The sequence below is a fragment of the Ranitomeya imitator genome, chromosome 4 (genome assembly GCF_032444005.1).
Source record: "Ranitomeya imitator isolate aRanImi1 chromosome 4, aRanImi1.pri, whole genome shotgun sequence".
NCBI classification, from domain to species: Eukaryota; Metazoa; Chordata; class Amphibia; order Anura; family Dendrobatidae; genus Ranitomeya; species Ranitomeya imitator.
The window spans coordinates 407,540,057-407,555,893 of NC_091285.1; the positions used below are offsets into that span (position 1 = coordinate 407,540,057).

Consider the following 15,837-nt stretch of genomic DNA (forward strand, 5'->3'; position numbering starts at 1 on the left):
TGTTTCCAAGGTCTGATTGGTTCGTTCGGTCTGGCCATTAGTCTGAGGATGGAAAGCCGAGGAAAAAGACAAGTCAATGCCCATCCTACCACAAAAGGCTCGCCAAAACCTCGAAACAAACTGGGAACCTCTGTCAGAAACGATATTCTCTGGAATGCCATGTAAACGAACCACATGCTGGAAGAACAATGGCACCAAATCAGAGGAGGAAGGCAATTTAGACAAGGGTACCAAATGGACCATCTTAGAAAAGCGATCACAGACCACCCAAATGACTGACATCTTTTGAGAAACGGGAAGATCTGAAATAAAATCCATAGAGATATGTGTCCAAGGCCTCTTCGGGACTGGCAAGGGCAAAAGCAACCCACTGGCACGAGAACAGCAGGGCTTAGCCCGAGCACAAATCCCACAGGACTGCACAAAAGTACGCACATCCCGCGACAGAGATGGCCACCAAAAGGATCTAGCCACTAACTCTCTGGTACCAAAGATTCCAGGATGACCAGCCAAGACCGAACAATGAACCTCAGAGATAACTTTATTCGTCCACCTATCAGGGACAAACAGTTTCTCCGCTGGACAATGATCAGGTTTATTAGCCTGAAATTTTTGCAGCACTCGCCGCAAATCAGGGGAGATGGCAGACACAATTACTCCCTCTTTGAGGACACCCGCCGGCTCAGATACACCCGGAGAGTCGGGCACAAAACTCCTAGACAGAGCATCCACCTTCACATTTTTAGAGCCCGGAAGGTATGAAATCACAAAGTCAAAACGGGCAAAAAACAACGACCAACGAGCTTGTCTAGGATTCAACCGCTTGGCGGACTCGAGATAAGTCAAGTTCTTATGATCAGTCAAGACCACCACGCGATGCTTAGCTCCTTCAAGCCAATGACGCCACTCCTCGAATGCCCACTTCATGGCCAGCAACTCTCGGTTGCCCACATCATAATTTCGCTCAGCAGGCAAAAACTTCCTGGAAAAGAAGGCGCACGGTTTCATCACTGAGCAATCAGAACCTCTCTGCGACAAAACAGCCCCTGCTCCAATCTCAGAAGCATCAACCTCGACCTGGAACGGAAGCAAAACATCTGGTTGACACAACGCAGGGGCAGAAGAAAAACGACGCTTCAACTCTTGAAAAGCTTCCACAGCAGCAGAAGACCAATTGACCACATCAGCACCCTTCTTGGTCAAATCGGTCAATGGTTTAGCAATACTAGAAAAATTGCAGATGAAGCGACGATAAAAAATAGCAAAGCCCAGGAACTTTTGCAGACTCTTCAGAGATGTCGGCTGAGTCCAATCATGGATGGCTTGGACCTTAACAGGATCCATCTCGATAGTAGAAGGGGAAAAGATGAACCCCAAAAATGAAACCTTCTGAACACCAAAGAGACACTTTGATCCCTTCACAAACAAAGAATTAGCACGCAGGACCTGAAAAACCGTTCTGACCTGCTTCACGAGACTCCCAATCATCCGAGAAGATCAAAATGTCATCCAAGTACACAATCAGGAATTTATCCAGGTACTCTCGGAAGATGTCATGCATAAAAGACTGAAACACTGATGGAGCATTGGCAAGTCCGAATGGCATTACTAGATACTCAAAATGACCCTCGGGCGTATTAAATGCAGTTTTCCATTCATTGCCTCGCTTAATTCGCACAAGATTATACGCACCACGAAGATCTATCTTGGTGAACCAACTAGCCCCCTTAATCCGAGCAAACAAATCAGATAACAACGGCAAGGGGTACTGAAATTTAACTGTGATCTTATTTAGAAGGTGGTAATCTATACAAGGTCTCAGCGAACCATCCTTCTTGGCTACAAAAAAGAACCCTGCTCCTAATGGCGACGATGACGGGCGAATATGCCCCTTCTCCAGGGACTCCTTCACATAACTGCGCATAGCGGCGTGCTCAGGCACAGATAAATTAAACAATCGGCCTTTTGGGAACTTACTACCAGGAATCAAATTGATAGCACAATCACAATCCCTATGCGGAGGTAGGGCATCGGACTTGGGCTCATCAAATACATCCCGGTAATCAGACAAGAACTCTGGAACCTCAGAAGGGGTGGATGACGAAATTGACAGAAATGGAACATCACCATGTACCCCCTGACAACCCCAGCTGGACACCGACATGGATTTCCAATCTAATACTGGATTATGGACTTGTAGCCATGGCAACCCCAACACGACCACATCATGCAGATTATGCAACACCAGAAAGCGAATAACCTCCTGATGTGCAGGAGCCATGCACATGGTCAGCTGGGTCCAGTACTGAGGCTTATTCTTGGCCAAAGGCGTAGCATCAATTCCTCTCAATGGAATAGGACACTGCAAGGGCTCCAAGAAAAACCCACAATGCTTAGCATACTCCAAGTCCATCAAATTCAGGGCAGCGCCTGAATCCACAAATGCCATGACAGAATACGATGACAAAGAGCAGATCAAGGTAACGGACAGAAGAAATTTTGACTGTAGTGTACCAATGGTGGCAGACCTAGCGAACCACTTAGTGCGCTTGGGACAATCAGAGATAGCATAAGTGGAATCACCACAGTAGAAACACAGCCCATTCAGACGTCTGTGTTCTTGCCGTTCAACTCTGGTCAAAGTCCTATCGCACTGCATAGGCTCAGGTTTAAGCTCAGGTAATACCGCCAAATGGTGCACAGATTTACGCTCACGCAAGCATCGACCAATCTGAATGGCCAAAGACATAGACTCATTCAAACCAGCAGGCATAGGAAATCCCACCATGACATCCTTAAGGGCTTCAGAGAGACCCTTTCTGAACATAGCTGCCAGCGCAGATTCATTCCATTGAGTGAGCACGGACCACTTTCTAAATTTCTGACAATATAACTCTATCTCATCCTGACCCTGACAAAGAGCCAGCAAATTTTTTTCTGCCTGATCCACAGAATTAGGCTCATCGTACAGCAATCCGAGCGCCAGGAAAAACGCATCGATATTACTTAATGCAGGATCTCCTGGCGCAAGAGAAAATGCCCAGTCCTGAGGGTCGCCACGCAAAAAAGAAATAATGATCAGAACCTGTTGAACTGGATCACCAGAGGAGCGAGGTTTCAAGGCCAGAAATAGTTTACAATTATTTTTGAAACTCAGAAACTTAGTTCTATCACCAAAAACCAAATCAGGAATAGGAATTCTTGGTTCTAACATAGATTTCTGATCAATAGTGTCTTGAATCTTTTGTACTCTTGCCGAGAGCTGATCCACACATGAAGACAGACTTCTAATGTCCATTGCTACACCTGTGTCCTGAACCACCCAAATGTCTAGGGGGAAAAAAAGGCAAAACACAGTGCAGAGAAAAAAAAATGGTCTCAGAACTTCTTTTTTCCCTCTATTGAGAATCATTAGTACTTTGGCTTCCTGTACTGTTATGATTAGACAATTCAGTACCACAGTGAACATAGAGGTCAGAGCACATACAGTGATCTGACAATAATCCAAAAACATAGAACGAGCTCTGAGACGTGGTAACTCTGTTGACCGCAATCCCTAATCCTATCCAACAACACTAGAGGCAGCCGTGGATTGCGCTTAACGCTACCTATGCAACTCGGCACAGCCTGAAAAACTAGCTAGCCTGAAGATAGAAAATAAGCCTACCTTGCCTCAGAGAAATACCCCAAAGGAAAAGGCAGCCCCCCACATATAATGACTGTGAGTAAGATGAAAAGACAAACGTAGAGATGAAATAGATTTAGCAAAGTGAGGCCCGACTTACTGAACAGAGCGAGGATAGGAAAGGTAACTTTGCGGTCAACACAAAACCCTAAAAACCACGCAAAGGGGGCAAAAAGACCCTCCGTACCGAACTAACGGCACAGAGGTACACCCTCTGCGTCCCAGAGCTTCCAGCAAACAAATAGATAAGCTGGACAGAAGAAAAGCAAACAAAATAGCAAAGGAAAACTTAGCTATGCAGAGCAGCAGGCCACAGGAACGATCCAGGAGGAAAACAAGTCCAATACTGGAACATTGACAGGAAGCCAGGATCAAAGCACTAGGTGGAGTTAAGTAGAGCAGCACCTAACGACCTCACCACATCACCTGAGGGAGGAAACTCAGAAGCCGCAGTACCACTTCCCTCCACCAACGGAAGCTTACAGAGAGAATCAGCCGAAGTACCACTTGTGACCACAGGAGGGAGCTCTGCCACAGAATTCACAACAGAGGTGCCTAGGGAGTGACAGGAGCATCCCACGGCTACTTCTAGTGTTGTGTTGAGCTTAGGGACTGCGGTCAGTACAGGTACCACCTCCTTCAGAGCTCATCCCATGTTGCTCCTAAACGACCAGTTCATAACAGGTTCCTTCTTGGAAACTGGGACCCATGTTCATTGGTTCCTATAAGATAGTTGCCATCATTTATCCAGTAGCATTTCAACTTGGTTTGCCCCCTACTTTTAAAATTCATAATATATTTCACCGATCAAATATCAAAAAATTGATTGCTTCCTCTAAACCATCTCCGCCACCACCTTCCCCAGTTTGTTGATGAGAATCTGGAATACCAGACAGAAAAAGATTATCGATTTTTGCTTGGTACGCTGGTTTCTTCAATATTTTGTTCATTGGAAGGGTTACGGTCCTGAGAAGAGAATGTTGGTACCAGCATCTGATGTTCATGCGATCGGGTTGGTCTGGTCTTTTCATGCTTCACATCCAGATAAACTTGGTTCTCAGGTTCTGGTGGTCCCTCTTATGAGGGGGTACACTGTCACAGGGACATGGCAGCAGAGAGGGGCCAGAAGATCACATGGTTACAGGAACTCCTGCTTCACCATCCTATTAAACAGTTCAGGTTTCTCATTACTCTGTCATGGCAAGGTTTAATCAATTCAGTTGATCTCCTGAAGCTCTCCATACTGCACTTGGGAGTTGCCACTGCTAGCTTTACTTCCTGGTTTGGTGTTGAAGGAGAAAGTTCAGTGTTTGGAGTTGGAGGTTGAGAGGTTTTCTGCAGATTGCTGCTTAGAGTTGTTTTGCGTGTTTATCCTTTTTACCTCACATTTGGTTTGTCTTTCCTATACCTTCCCTGTCTCCCACTCTGTTCTTTTATGAGTGTATGTGTATGATCGTAGTTTTCTTTTATCCCTGTCTGTTTACCCCTGTTTGTCTGGTTAGTGTTTCCTATGCACTTTGGCTCCTCACTTCCCCGGGTGGGGGAGGGATCAAATAAGGATTAAGTAAGGAGCATAGCTAAATACTACCCCGTTTACCACCTTGGGGTTTTCCATTTTTGCGTTTTCATTTTTTGCTCCCCTTCTTACCTGAGGCATAACTTTTTTAAATTTTGCCGTCAATATGGTCATGTGAGGGTTTGTTTTTTTCAGGATGAGTTGTATCATTGAAGACCGCATTGATTTTACCATATAGTGTACTACAAACTGTGAAAAAAGTGCGGTGAAATTGCAAAAAAGTGCTATTCCACGATTGTTTTTTTCAAACCATGTTCACTAAATGCTTAAACTGACTTGCCGTTATGATTCTCCAGGTAATTACAAGTTCGTATATACCAAACATGTATAGGTTCTTTTTTATTTAAGTGGTAAAAAAAGTCCAAACTCCAAATTTTGTCCAGAAAAAAAAAATGGTGCCATATTCCGAGACCCAAGCGTCTCCATTTTTTCGTGATGTGGGTCCGGATCAGGGCTTTTTTTTGCCCGCTGTGCTGACGTTTTTATTGATATTATTTTGGGATAGATGCAATGTTTTGATCACCTGTTTTTTTATATAAATTATAGGGATCTACAAGAGGAGCTAATTGAATTTGAGGATACAGTGAAATTTGAAATGGAAAACTGTATTAGGTAAGTGCACAATCCAAAAGGAAAACATGCTGTCATTAAAAATGGCAACTTCCAAACTACACATTTTATAAGTTTGTTTGTAAGTTAATAATTGTTTAATTTTTCCCCAATTTAATTCACATTGAATCGTCATTAAATAGAGATAATCAAATCTTTTGAAATTGAAATAATTTATTCGCTGTGATTCCAATTACCCTAAAAATATGTGTATAACACTCTGTGGTCTCCGAAAACTGTATCCAATTCCTTTCAACCTTCTTACCACAAACAGCATCTTAGTAATGTTGAAGTGACTTCACCATAAAAACAGATGTTAAACCAGTAGTTATGCAACAGCCCACTTAATAACATAGTGCATTAATAGATTTTTCCCAGTTTTTTAAATAAAACAAAAACAGTGGAAAAACTATCCCCTCAGTCATTGTGATCAGGCTGACTATTTTGTGCAAATCAATGACTCAAACTGAAGGTGTCTCCGTTAGAGGTAACATCATTCTTCGGTGACTGAGATGAGTGATGTGGCATACATTCCAGAACACCCTGCACTAATATGTTTGCTGGGGCAATTGAGGCCAATTCTGACCTGCGTTTATTAGTATTAGGAGTCATACCCATCAACATTTCAGGAACAACATCGGTCTGATTTTTTAAAAGTCAGATGAGTGTCTTGCGAGTACAATGCGATTTTTATCACCTAGCATCTGAGTGACATGTGAATGCAATCTGTATGCAATGCGATTTTAGCATGAACTAAAATGAGAGTAATTCTTTATTTCTCTCTATATATGGATTATATAGATAGGTAGATAAATATAATTATGTGATTGTGATATATTATCCCCTGAAATTTTATTAACCAGCAGAGGGAAAGCGGACAGCTGGAGGCAGATGTTTATAGCCTGGGAAGTGGGTAATACACATGGAGCTTCCCATTCTATTAATATCAGCTCACCGCTGTAAGCTTAGTCTTTACTGGTTATTAAAATGGAGGACCCCCAAAAATTACGCAGTGTCCCCCTATAATTAATAACCAGAAAAGGCTAGGCAGACAGCTGCAGGCTGATATTAATAGGCTAGGAAGGGGCCATGGATATTGGCCCCGTCCCAGGCTAAAAACATGACGTGACATGAGCAAAATGTGATATGACATATATAGTTGTTGAATTGGTCTACAGGTGTGCTAAAACCAACATGCACAGTTCAATATAAACATTTTTTAACGCTTTTAGCAAAATTCAACCCCTATCTCCAAAAATTGCTCAATAAAAAAATGCTAGGTAGAAACATGACCAAAAAGACAGCAACTGCAACAAAGCACTGTATTGGAGAGGCACTTAGGTAAATGACTAGTAACATAGATTTGCAAAATAAAAATTTGTTTGCAACTTGCACGCTTTGAGAGGTAGGCAGTCACAGTTAATGGGTGACTCCAGACTTAAGATTTCCCCCAGCGCACGACCTGTAGGCTGCGGGGATTCTCCCATTTCTGTCCTGGGACTGGAGGGTATGTATACGTTATACATGCTCCCGGTCAAGTTCTGTCTCGTGCGCGTGGCCCCACTCCATACACTTGTATGGAGTGAGGCAACACCCCATCTAGTGATACGGTTGTCTGGTGGGCATGGTCAACTAGAGGGTGTGGTTTTCCTCAATACAAGTGACCCAGAGTATGTATAACGCATACATACCCTTCCTGTCCCAGGTCATAAACCGGCGAATTCCCGCAGTGCACAGTGCGTGCCCTGGGGTATTCATAAGTCTGCAGTCATACAGAGTGACTACAGACTTATTGATTTGGACCGGGCAACTCCTTTATATGTCTGAATTTTAGAGAATCGTTGTTTGTATTTTTAAAAAGCAATTATCCTTCCCCCTTTCACACAAATTATTGCACAAAAAATGCAAATACCCAGTATAGTCACATATGACAAGCAAGGACACTGTCTGACATGGATTTAAGATTTTTTCTGAAAAAACTATTGTGCTTTTTTGCTGCTTTTTTCTAGTGCATTAGAAATTCTAAAAGTGTGTAATTGTAACTTAAATGCAGCAGGAAAGACACCAGCTGCACTATATCATGATTAATCATACTGACATGGCTACTGGCACCACTTCTATCTCTGTCTCCCCTTATCAATTGAATATCTTTATTATTTTCAGACTACTGCTCTAATCTTCTTGATTGCTGCAGTTGTTTAACATATTACTTTCCAGCGTATTTGTTACTTTCTCTTCCTGTCTTTAGGATAGTGAGAGTTTGTCAGAGTCCACAGCTCAACAATAGAGTCACTATAAATTGGCTTCTGCATTCCCTATCTAGGCTTTTATACAGGCTATGATAGTCCTTCCTGATTGCCAACACTATACCATGTGAAATGATAACTGCAACGCATTACGGGGAAGCTTGTGCAGTCGTGCAAGAGGTCATGTCAGCCTTCTGTGACTGATGCCATATCCTACAATATGTAAAAACAACCCTGCAGGCATTCTTTTACTGTTTCACACAAATTGACTTTCTTTTTACTGTTTCACACAAGCAAGCTGTTTGAATTTTCTGAGTCTAGCGAATTTCATAAAATGCAACTCAAATTCTTTTTGTATTGAATTGATTAGATCATCTCTGGTGTTAAATCTAAATTGTCTTTGTATTTGTAAGTAAATTTTGCAATTTTTGAATGACTTTTACGTCCGGTTTTTGAACATTTTTAATAATGGCTATTACTCCATGGAGTTTCTACACTACATATACAACAAAGTACAGCTTGGGCCTTATGTATTTTAGCATGTGCTCTTGAATGTTTCTTCTCCCTTGTATAATTTGTTACTGCAGTAGTTTATGCCCCTGTAGTAGTCACAGTAACCCATTTTGGAAGCTACAGAGACCTTTCATTAGTTGCTTGGCTACCCAACTGTATACACAAAGAAATGTATAAAATGATGCACACTGGCGCTACACTAGTAGATAAAAGAGAGGGGAGGGGAGGTTTTCTCTAAAAACAAAGCTGCTGGTGATGTACCAGGGTCTGTGTAAAGCCCTGTTTATAGTAAAACGTAAAAAATATATAGATAAATATCACCTGCGCTATAAAAGTACGTTTGTGGATGGAGAACAAAAGTGGCCACAGGAAGAAATAGTGCCCGCACTGGGAGGAAGGTATGTAATTCCAGTGATCAGGGAGCGATATAGTATCGTTTATCGCAGTGAGATCCTTCGTTATGCTTTAGACAGAAGAACAGTTTGCTCTCATGCACTTACTAATTTAATCTGTAGTGGTGCTTCACCACTACACCACTACAGATTAACTTAGTAAGTGCATGAGAGCAAACTGTTCTTCTGGGAAAACCAAAGACGACATAAATAGATCGGAACCCTAGAATGATAGAAAACCAAACAAAAAACAAGGATCCCTAAAATATAACTTTTAATCAAACAGTTTAAAAAGACTCTATTTTTTAATATAGTAAAAAAGTACGTAATGTACCTAAAGAACCCTATATTGGACTACCATGAATCATGCCTGTCAGTGGAGGTTGGCACCCTAATTTACCGCGGTAGGCGCCACCACTCCTCGACGGCTCACCCTTTAAATCCCTAACTGAACCTGCAATACAGGAAAACTAGTGAGCCCTAAAGTACAATCCTATACTGTTAACTGCCTGACAGTGGAGGTAGACTACATTGCACTCTGTATCGCTATATAGAGCTGCACTCATAATCATTTTTTTCTTTCTATTGATTTTTTATATTTATTTTTTCATTTTTATCTGTTTTTTTCACGGGTATCGGAGGTGTATTTGGGACATTATCTGTTGTTTATCCTTACTGTAGGGATTGTAAGGGACCCTAGGGTCAGCCGCCGAGGAGTGGGGGCGCCTACCGCAGTAAATTAGGGTGTCTACCTCCACTGTCAGGCAGTTAACAGTATAGGATTGTACTTTAGGGCTCACTAGTTTTCCTGCATTGCAGGTTCAGTTAGGGATTTAAAGGGTGAGCCGTCGAGGAGTGGGGGCACCTACCGCGGTAAATTAGGTTGCCAACCTCCACTGACAAATAAATAGAGAAAATGGTGTGCACTCAGGTCAAGGACAAATGAGGTGCTGGTAAACTGACCATGTGGTCCAATCAATAGCAGAGAAAATTACCGCACACTCAATACTGGTATCGTGCTGAAAAAGGTATATGCCAATTTTATTTTAGAAAAAATAATAATACAAAAAATGATAGTAGCCACATAAATTGAGGTAGACAATGAACCCGAACCCGACGTTTCGACCCTCCCGGGTCTTATTCATGGGGTTACTGGAAAGGCTAAGAAACCGTATAAATAACAGTGTCATATATACAAAGAGAAAGGCATAACTGTACACATAGAATATATATACACAAAATAACCAACCAAAGGGAAAGGAGGGGGAGAAAAGGGGATATGTACACAGCAAATCACAAAATAAAATAGAGCGGTCATACAAAAAAGAACGACGGCACCACAATGTCATATGGAAAGAAGATCATGGTTATTTGACCATAGAAGGTTTACCTCAAGTCCTTTGATATAAGAGCATATAGGTGGCAGTAGTGTGGGAAGAGCAAGCGATCCCTTTTGTTTAGGGCATAACCTGTCACAGTGACAAGATTACAATGTTATAATACACACTTGAACTAAGTGTACAGCTAAAGCTCCATAAAAGGAAAGTAAGTACCAGACACGTGTGTGTTAGATAGTGTAGTTTCGGAGTCAAAATCGGTGATATAGGGTCATTACCGGCATAGTAATATGGAATGGTGAATGATACGGTGTTCACATGAGTGGATGCGAACAGGATATATAAGGGCCCGGGTACCATATATGGTGCTGAGATGGGGGTTCCTAATGAGTCTGTCCACTCAGTCCAATATGATAAGAAAGCCTGTATGAGTGTACAAATAAACAGGATATATATACCTCTCGGTGAAACCAGTGGGGGCTGCTGACCCAGGTAGTAGAGAATTTAATACAGGAAGGGCCGTAACATGTCCAATGGGCCTGTAGGTTTAGGTAAAAGAGGGTGAGTGCCCAGAGGTTACTGGTAAAAAACTGGCTGGCAGAGAGGGGAGACGGTATCGCCGCAACTATGCCTGTGTGGGGTCCTGTGTGTGGTCAGCGGCGCATCCCGCGCCTTGCTGTAACGTCCCGCAGGGAGGCTGGAGGAGTGAACATGGGAGGAAGTATCGCCCTAAAATAGCGCCGGACCGGAAGTCCCGGACCGGAAGTGACGCGGTACAGACCCGCGCATGCGCAATGAGCTCCTAACGCTAGTGTGGGCAAGATACTGCCCAGGAGTGAGAGTGAACAAGCGCTGATAGTAGCGATGAATGGGACACAGGAGGGAGGATGTTAACCCCTATGTGTACGGCCAGTCAGAGCCAGCCTAGTGGGTAATGTAGTGAGGCTCCTGTTAATAAGAAATGGAGGGTGTATGGGAATAAATGACGGAGGACTATGGGAAAATGGGAACTGCTGGAGAACTAGTAAGACAGCAGGAGGAGTGAGTAAAAGATAATAGAACATGTTTGGAAAGCAATATATCTAAGAATGAAATAATGAAAACAAAACAAAAAATAATAAAATAGTAGAATTGGGACCAAAGAGCTGAGAAAATGAAAATATATGAAAATTAAATGTAAAAAATAAAGAAAATAAAAAAATGAAAAAAATTAAAAAAATGAAAAAAAGATGAAAAAAAGATGAAAAAAATTAAAAAAATTATAATGAAAAAAATGAAAACATGAAAAAATGAAGAAAATGAGAAGAAATAGAAATAGTGAAAAAAATGAAACAAAATGAAAAAAAAATAAAAAGATAATACAAGTGAGAAAATAAATAAAGAAATCAAAAAATAAAAATAAAAAATATAAATAAAAAATGGTGATTGGGCCGGAAGACTCACCTAATGGGAAGTAGACTCAACGTGTCTGGAAAGTAAAGAATTTAGAAGATTAGTAAAGCATTATAGTAACCAATCAATGTCCCTGTTGAGACCCTTGGGGCTGAGGGTCTCTAACTTGTGGATCCAATACGTCTCGCGCATTGTGAGTTGTCTAATATGGTTGCCTCCTCTTCTGGGTCTGGGGACCTGTTCAATCACCTGATATTTAAGTTGTGCCACCGTGTGTCTGTATTTGATGAAATGCTCGGGGATTGGTAGCCATGTTTTACTGCAACGAATGGTCGATTTGTGGCTAGCTATGCGATCCTTCACATGCTGAGTTGTCTCCCCTACGTACAGAAGGCCGCACGGGCACTTTATAACGTAGACAACAAAATTTGAATTGCATGTGTAGTAGCCACGAATCGGGTAGGTTTTACCTGTCCTAGGATGTGTTACACTGTCCAACTTGATCACATTCGAACAAGAGGCGCAGTTGAGGCATGGAAATGTCCCTGAGCGATGTGGGTCAGTGTAGTCTGAGTTGTAATGGGGCGTAGACTGCCTACATCCGCCCGGACCAATTTGTCCCTGATGTTGGGGGCTCTCCTGTTGCACATGAGAGGTGGTGCAGAAAAGCTCATGATGTTAGGGTAGGCCTTCCTTAGGAGGGGCCAATGTTTACTGATCACTCTCTCAACCTTGGGCATAAACGGGTGAAACGTGTGGACAAATGGGACCCTGTTTTCATTGGTGTTGCTAGGTGACACAGGTGGTGGTTGTAAAGCTCGTGTTTTCTCTCGGTCAAGTAGACCTTGTGGGTACCTCCTCTCTCTGAATTTTTGGGACATATCTTCTAAGCGTGTAGGAAGTATATCCGGATCTGAGACTATTCTAGCTACTCTGGTAAACCTACAGGCCCATTGGACATGTTACGGCCCTTCCTGTATTAAATTCTCTACTACCTGGGACAGCAGCCCCCACTGGTTTCACCGAGAGGTATATATATCCTGTTTATATTATTATTATTATTCCATATTACTATGCCGGTAATGACCCTATATCACCGATTTTGACTCTGAAACTACACTATCTAACACACACGTGTCTGGTACTTACTTTCCTTTTATGGAGCTTTTAGCTGTACACTTAGTTCAAGTGTGTATTATAACATTGTAATCTTGTCACTGTGACAGGTTATGCCCTAAACAAAAGGGATCACTTGCTCTTCCCACACTACTGCCACCTATATGCTCTTATATCAAAGGACTTGAGGTAAACCTTCTATGGTCAAATAACCATGATCTTCTTTCCATATGACATTGTGGTGCCATCGTTCTTTTTGTATGACCGCTCTATTTTATTTTGTGATTTGCTGTGTACATATCCCCTTTTCTCTCCCTCCTTTCCCTTTGGTTGGTTATTTTGTGTATATATATATATATATATATATATATATATATTCTATGTGTACAGTTATGCCGTTCTCTTTGTATATATGACACTGTTATTTATACGGTTTCTTTGCCTTTCCAGTAACCCCATGAATAAGACCCGGGAGGGTCGAAACGTCGGGTTCGGGTTCATTGTCTACCTCAATTTATGTGGCTACTATCATTTTTTGTATTATTATTTTTTTCTAAAATAAAATTGGCATATACCTTTTTCAGCACGATACCAGTATTGAGTGTGCGGTAATTTTCTCTGCTAACCTCCACTGACAGGCAGGATTCATGGTAGTCCAATATAGTGTTCTTTAGGTACATTACGTACTTTTTTACTATATTAAAAAATAGAGTCTTTTTAAACTATTTGATTAAAAGTTATATTTTAGGGATCCTTGTTTTTTGTTTGGTTTTCAAACTGTTCTTCTGTCTAAAGCATAACAAAGGATCTCACTGCGATAAATGATACTATATCGCTCCCTGATCACTGGAATTACATACCTCTCCCTTCCTCCCAGTGTGGGCATTATTTCTTCCTGTGGCCACTTTTCTTTGCCATCCGCCAACGTACTTTTATAGTGCAAGAGTTTTATAGCGCAGGTGATAATTTATCTATATATTTTTTACGTGTATACACAAAGAGTTAACTTCCCTCTCCCCTTTATGATCATGTACAGTACCTTACTTCCATAGTTACATAACTTGGCCTTGTAGTGATTACTTTGATTAATAAAAAACTAAGAGGTCACACCAATATTTTCAGAGATACTTGTTCTGACTTTCAGAGTCTGTGGCCATTAATATAAATGGCCGGAGGAGAAGTTTGGGCTTTTCCATTCAGATGTTTAGAGGTGAACACACCTATAAGGCCCATGAAACAAAACGGAGGCTCTGCCATGTGTATGAGGCCTTTGGAATGAGTTCATTTCTTTCAAGAGGAGATTCAGGATTTTTTACTAACAGCCACACAAGACCAAAAGTTTATAGGTCCCCTAAAAAGTTCTGACTGAGTGCATAAAAAAGCTATTACTTACCTGCTTAAACATGTTGCAGTTATACATTTCTAGGGAGTATTCCCATCTGAGATATTTATGGTTTATATATAGGTTATTATCACATAGATGACAAATTAATGGCTTGGATCCACACTTATCTTGAGAGTTCCAAAGAAGCCAAGCAAATGGGGTCACCTCTCTATTCACTGCGAATTGAGATAGGTATGGGTCCCATATATCGAACCGATATCTATCACATATTTATGACATGTCTCTGGATATGCTATAAATGTCTGAGATGGAAATATCTGTGTAATTAATGCAAGTTCAGTTTAAGAGTCGAAAATAACTGAATTCTTTATGCTGTTGGACTTCAATATACTGTAGATATATTGATGCCATTCCACAGGACGATTTCCTCAGTTTAGATCCATACAAGCTTCAGAAGGCATCTGAACATTATTTATTTACCAAGTTTTGGGAGAAGTCGGAAAATTGGAAGAGAGAGCCTGGAAATGTGTCATTCAAGTATCTAAAAAAACCAGAGGAGGTAGGATTCTGTAATACTTAGCATAACAATGTGTTTTTAAATTGGTGATATATTAACACCAGAGATATATAAATATAATGACTAATTTACATCTGAATATGTAGTCAAGCTGCAGATAAATGAGAGCTTAAGGTCTAATCAAAAGCTGCAGATTTGTTGAAGTAACTTGCATAAACTCATGGTTTTGATTTTTAGTTAAAATTTTGAACAAAAAATGTGTTGCGGGTAATTATATACCATTAGGCCAAATTTAATCATCTGTGAGATCCGGTTTTAGCATAGACCATGATGTCGGGACTGTCTGCGGATCTCCTGGCTTGAATTCAACAGCCTCCAAGGCATATAGGAGCCTGTTGAGTTCAGAACAGGAGACCTACTGGTGATCCATACTTCATAGTTTCACGGTTATCTGAATTCATCTTAAGGGTAATTACACGTCTGAATTATGAAAAAATTCAGAAAATAGTTAATAAATAATATTTCCCATATGCTTACTTTACATCTGCAGAATTTTTTAAACATCTTTTTTTTGTTAGGAAGTTAGAAGGGTTAGAAGTTGATCAGCAATTTCTCATTTTTCTAACAAAATGTACTAAACAATTTTTTTAGAGACCAAATCACATTTGAACTGAATTTGGGGTCTAAATGACAGAAAATACCCAAAAGTGACACCATTCTGAAACTACACCCCTCAAAGTTATCAAAACCACATACAAGAAGTTTATTAATACTTCAGGTGCTTAACAGGAGCTAAAGCAATGTGGAAGGACAACATGAACATTTTCCTTTTTTTCACCAAAGTTTTACTTTAGCCCCCATTTTTTTTATTTCTCAAGCGTAACAGGAAAAAGAACCCCAAAATTTGTTGTGCAATATCTCCTCAATAGGCAGGTACCGCATATGTGGGGAAAAACTACTGTTCGGGCTCACGGCAGGATCGGAAGGGAAGGAGCAATTTTTGACTTTTTTAACGCAAAAATGGCTGGAATTGAGAGTGGATGACATGCTGTATTTGGAGAGCCACTGATGTGCCTAAACAGTGAACCCCCCACAAGTGACCTCATTTT

General features: G+C 41.1%; 1 protein-coding gene across 1 annotated transcript in view; it reads left to right on the top strand.

Annotated features, from left to right (window-relative positions):
• LOC138674530 (leucine-rich repeat-containing protein 40-like) overlaps positions 1 to 14,791 on the top strand; it is a 115,285-nt gene extending 100,494 nt beyond the window's left edge. Inside the window, exons 7-8 of the mRNA XM_069762355.1 lie at positions 5,808 to 5,873; positions 14,608 to 14,791. Coding sequence (XP_069618456.1) covers positions 5,808 to 5,873; positions 14,608 to 14,791 — 250 coding nt within the window. The remainder of the gene's footprint in view (positions 1 to 5,807; positions 5,874 to 14,607) is intronic.
• The last annotated feature ends 1,046 nt before the right edge of the window (positions 14,792 to 15,837 follow it).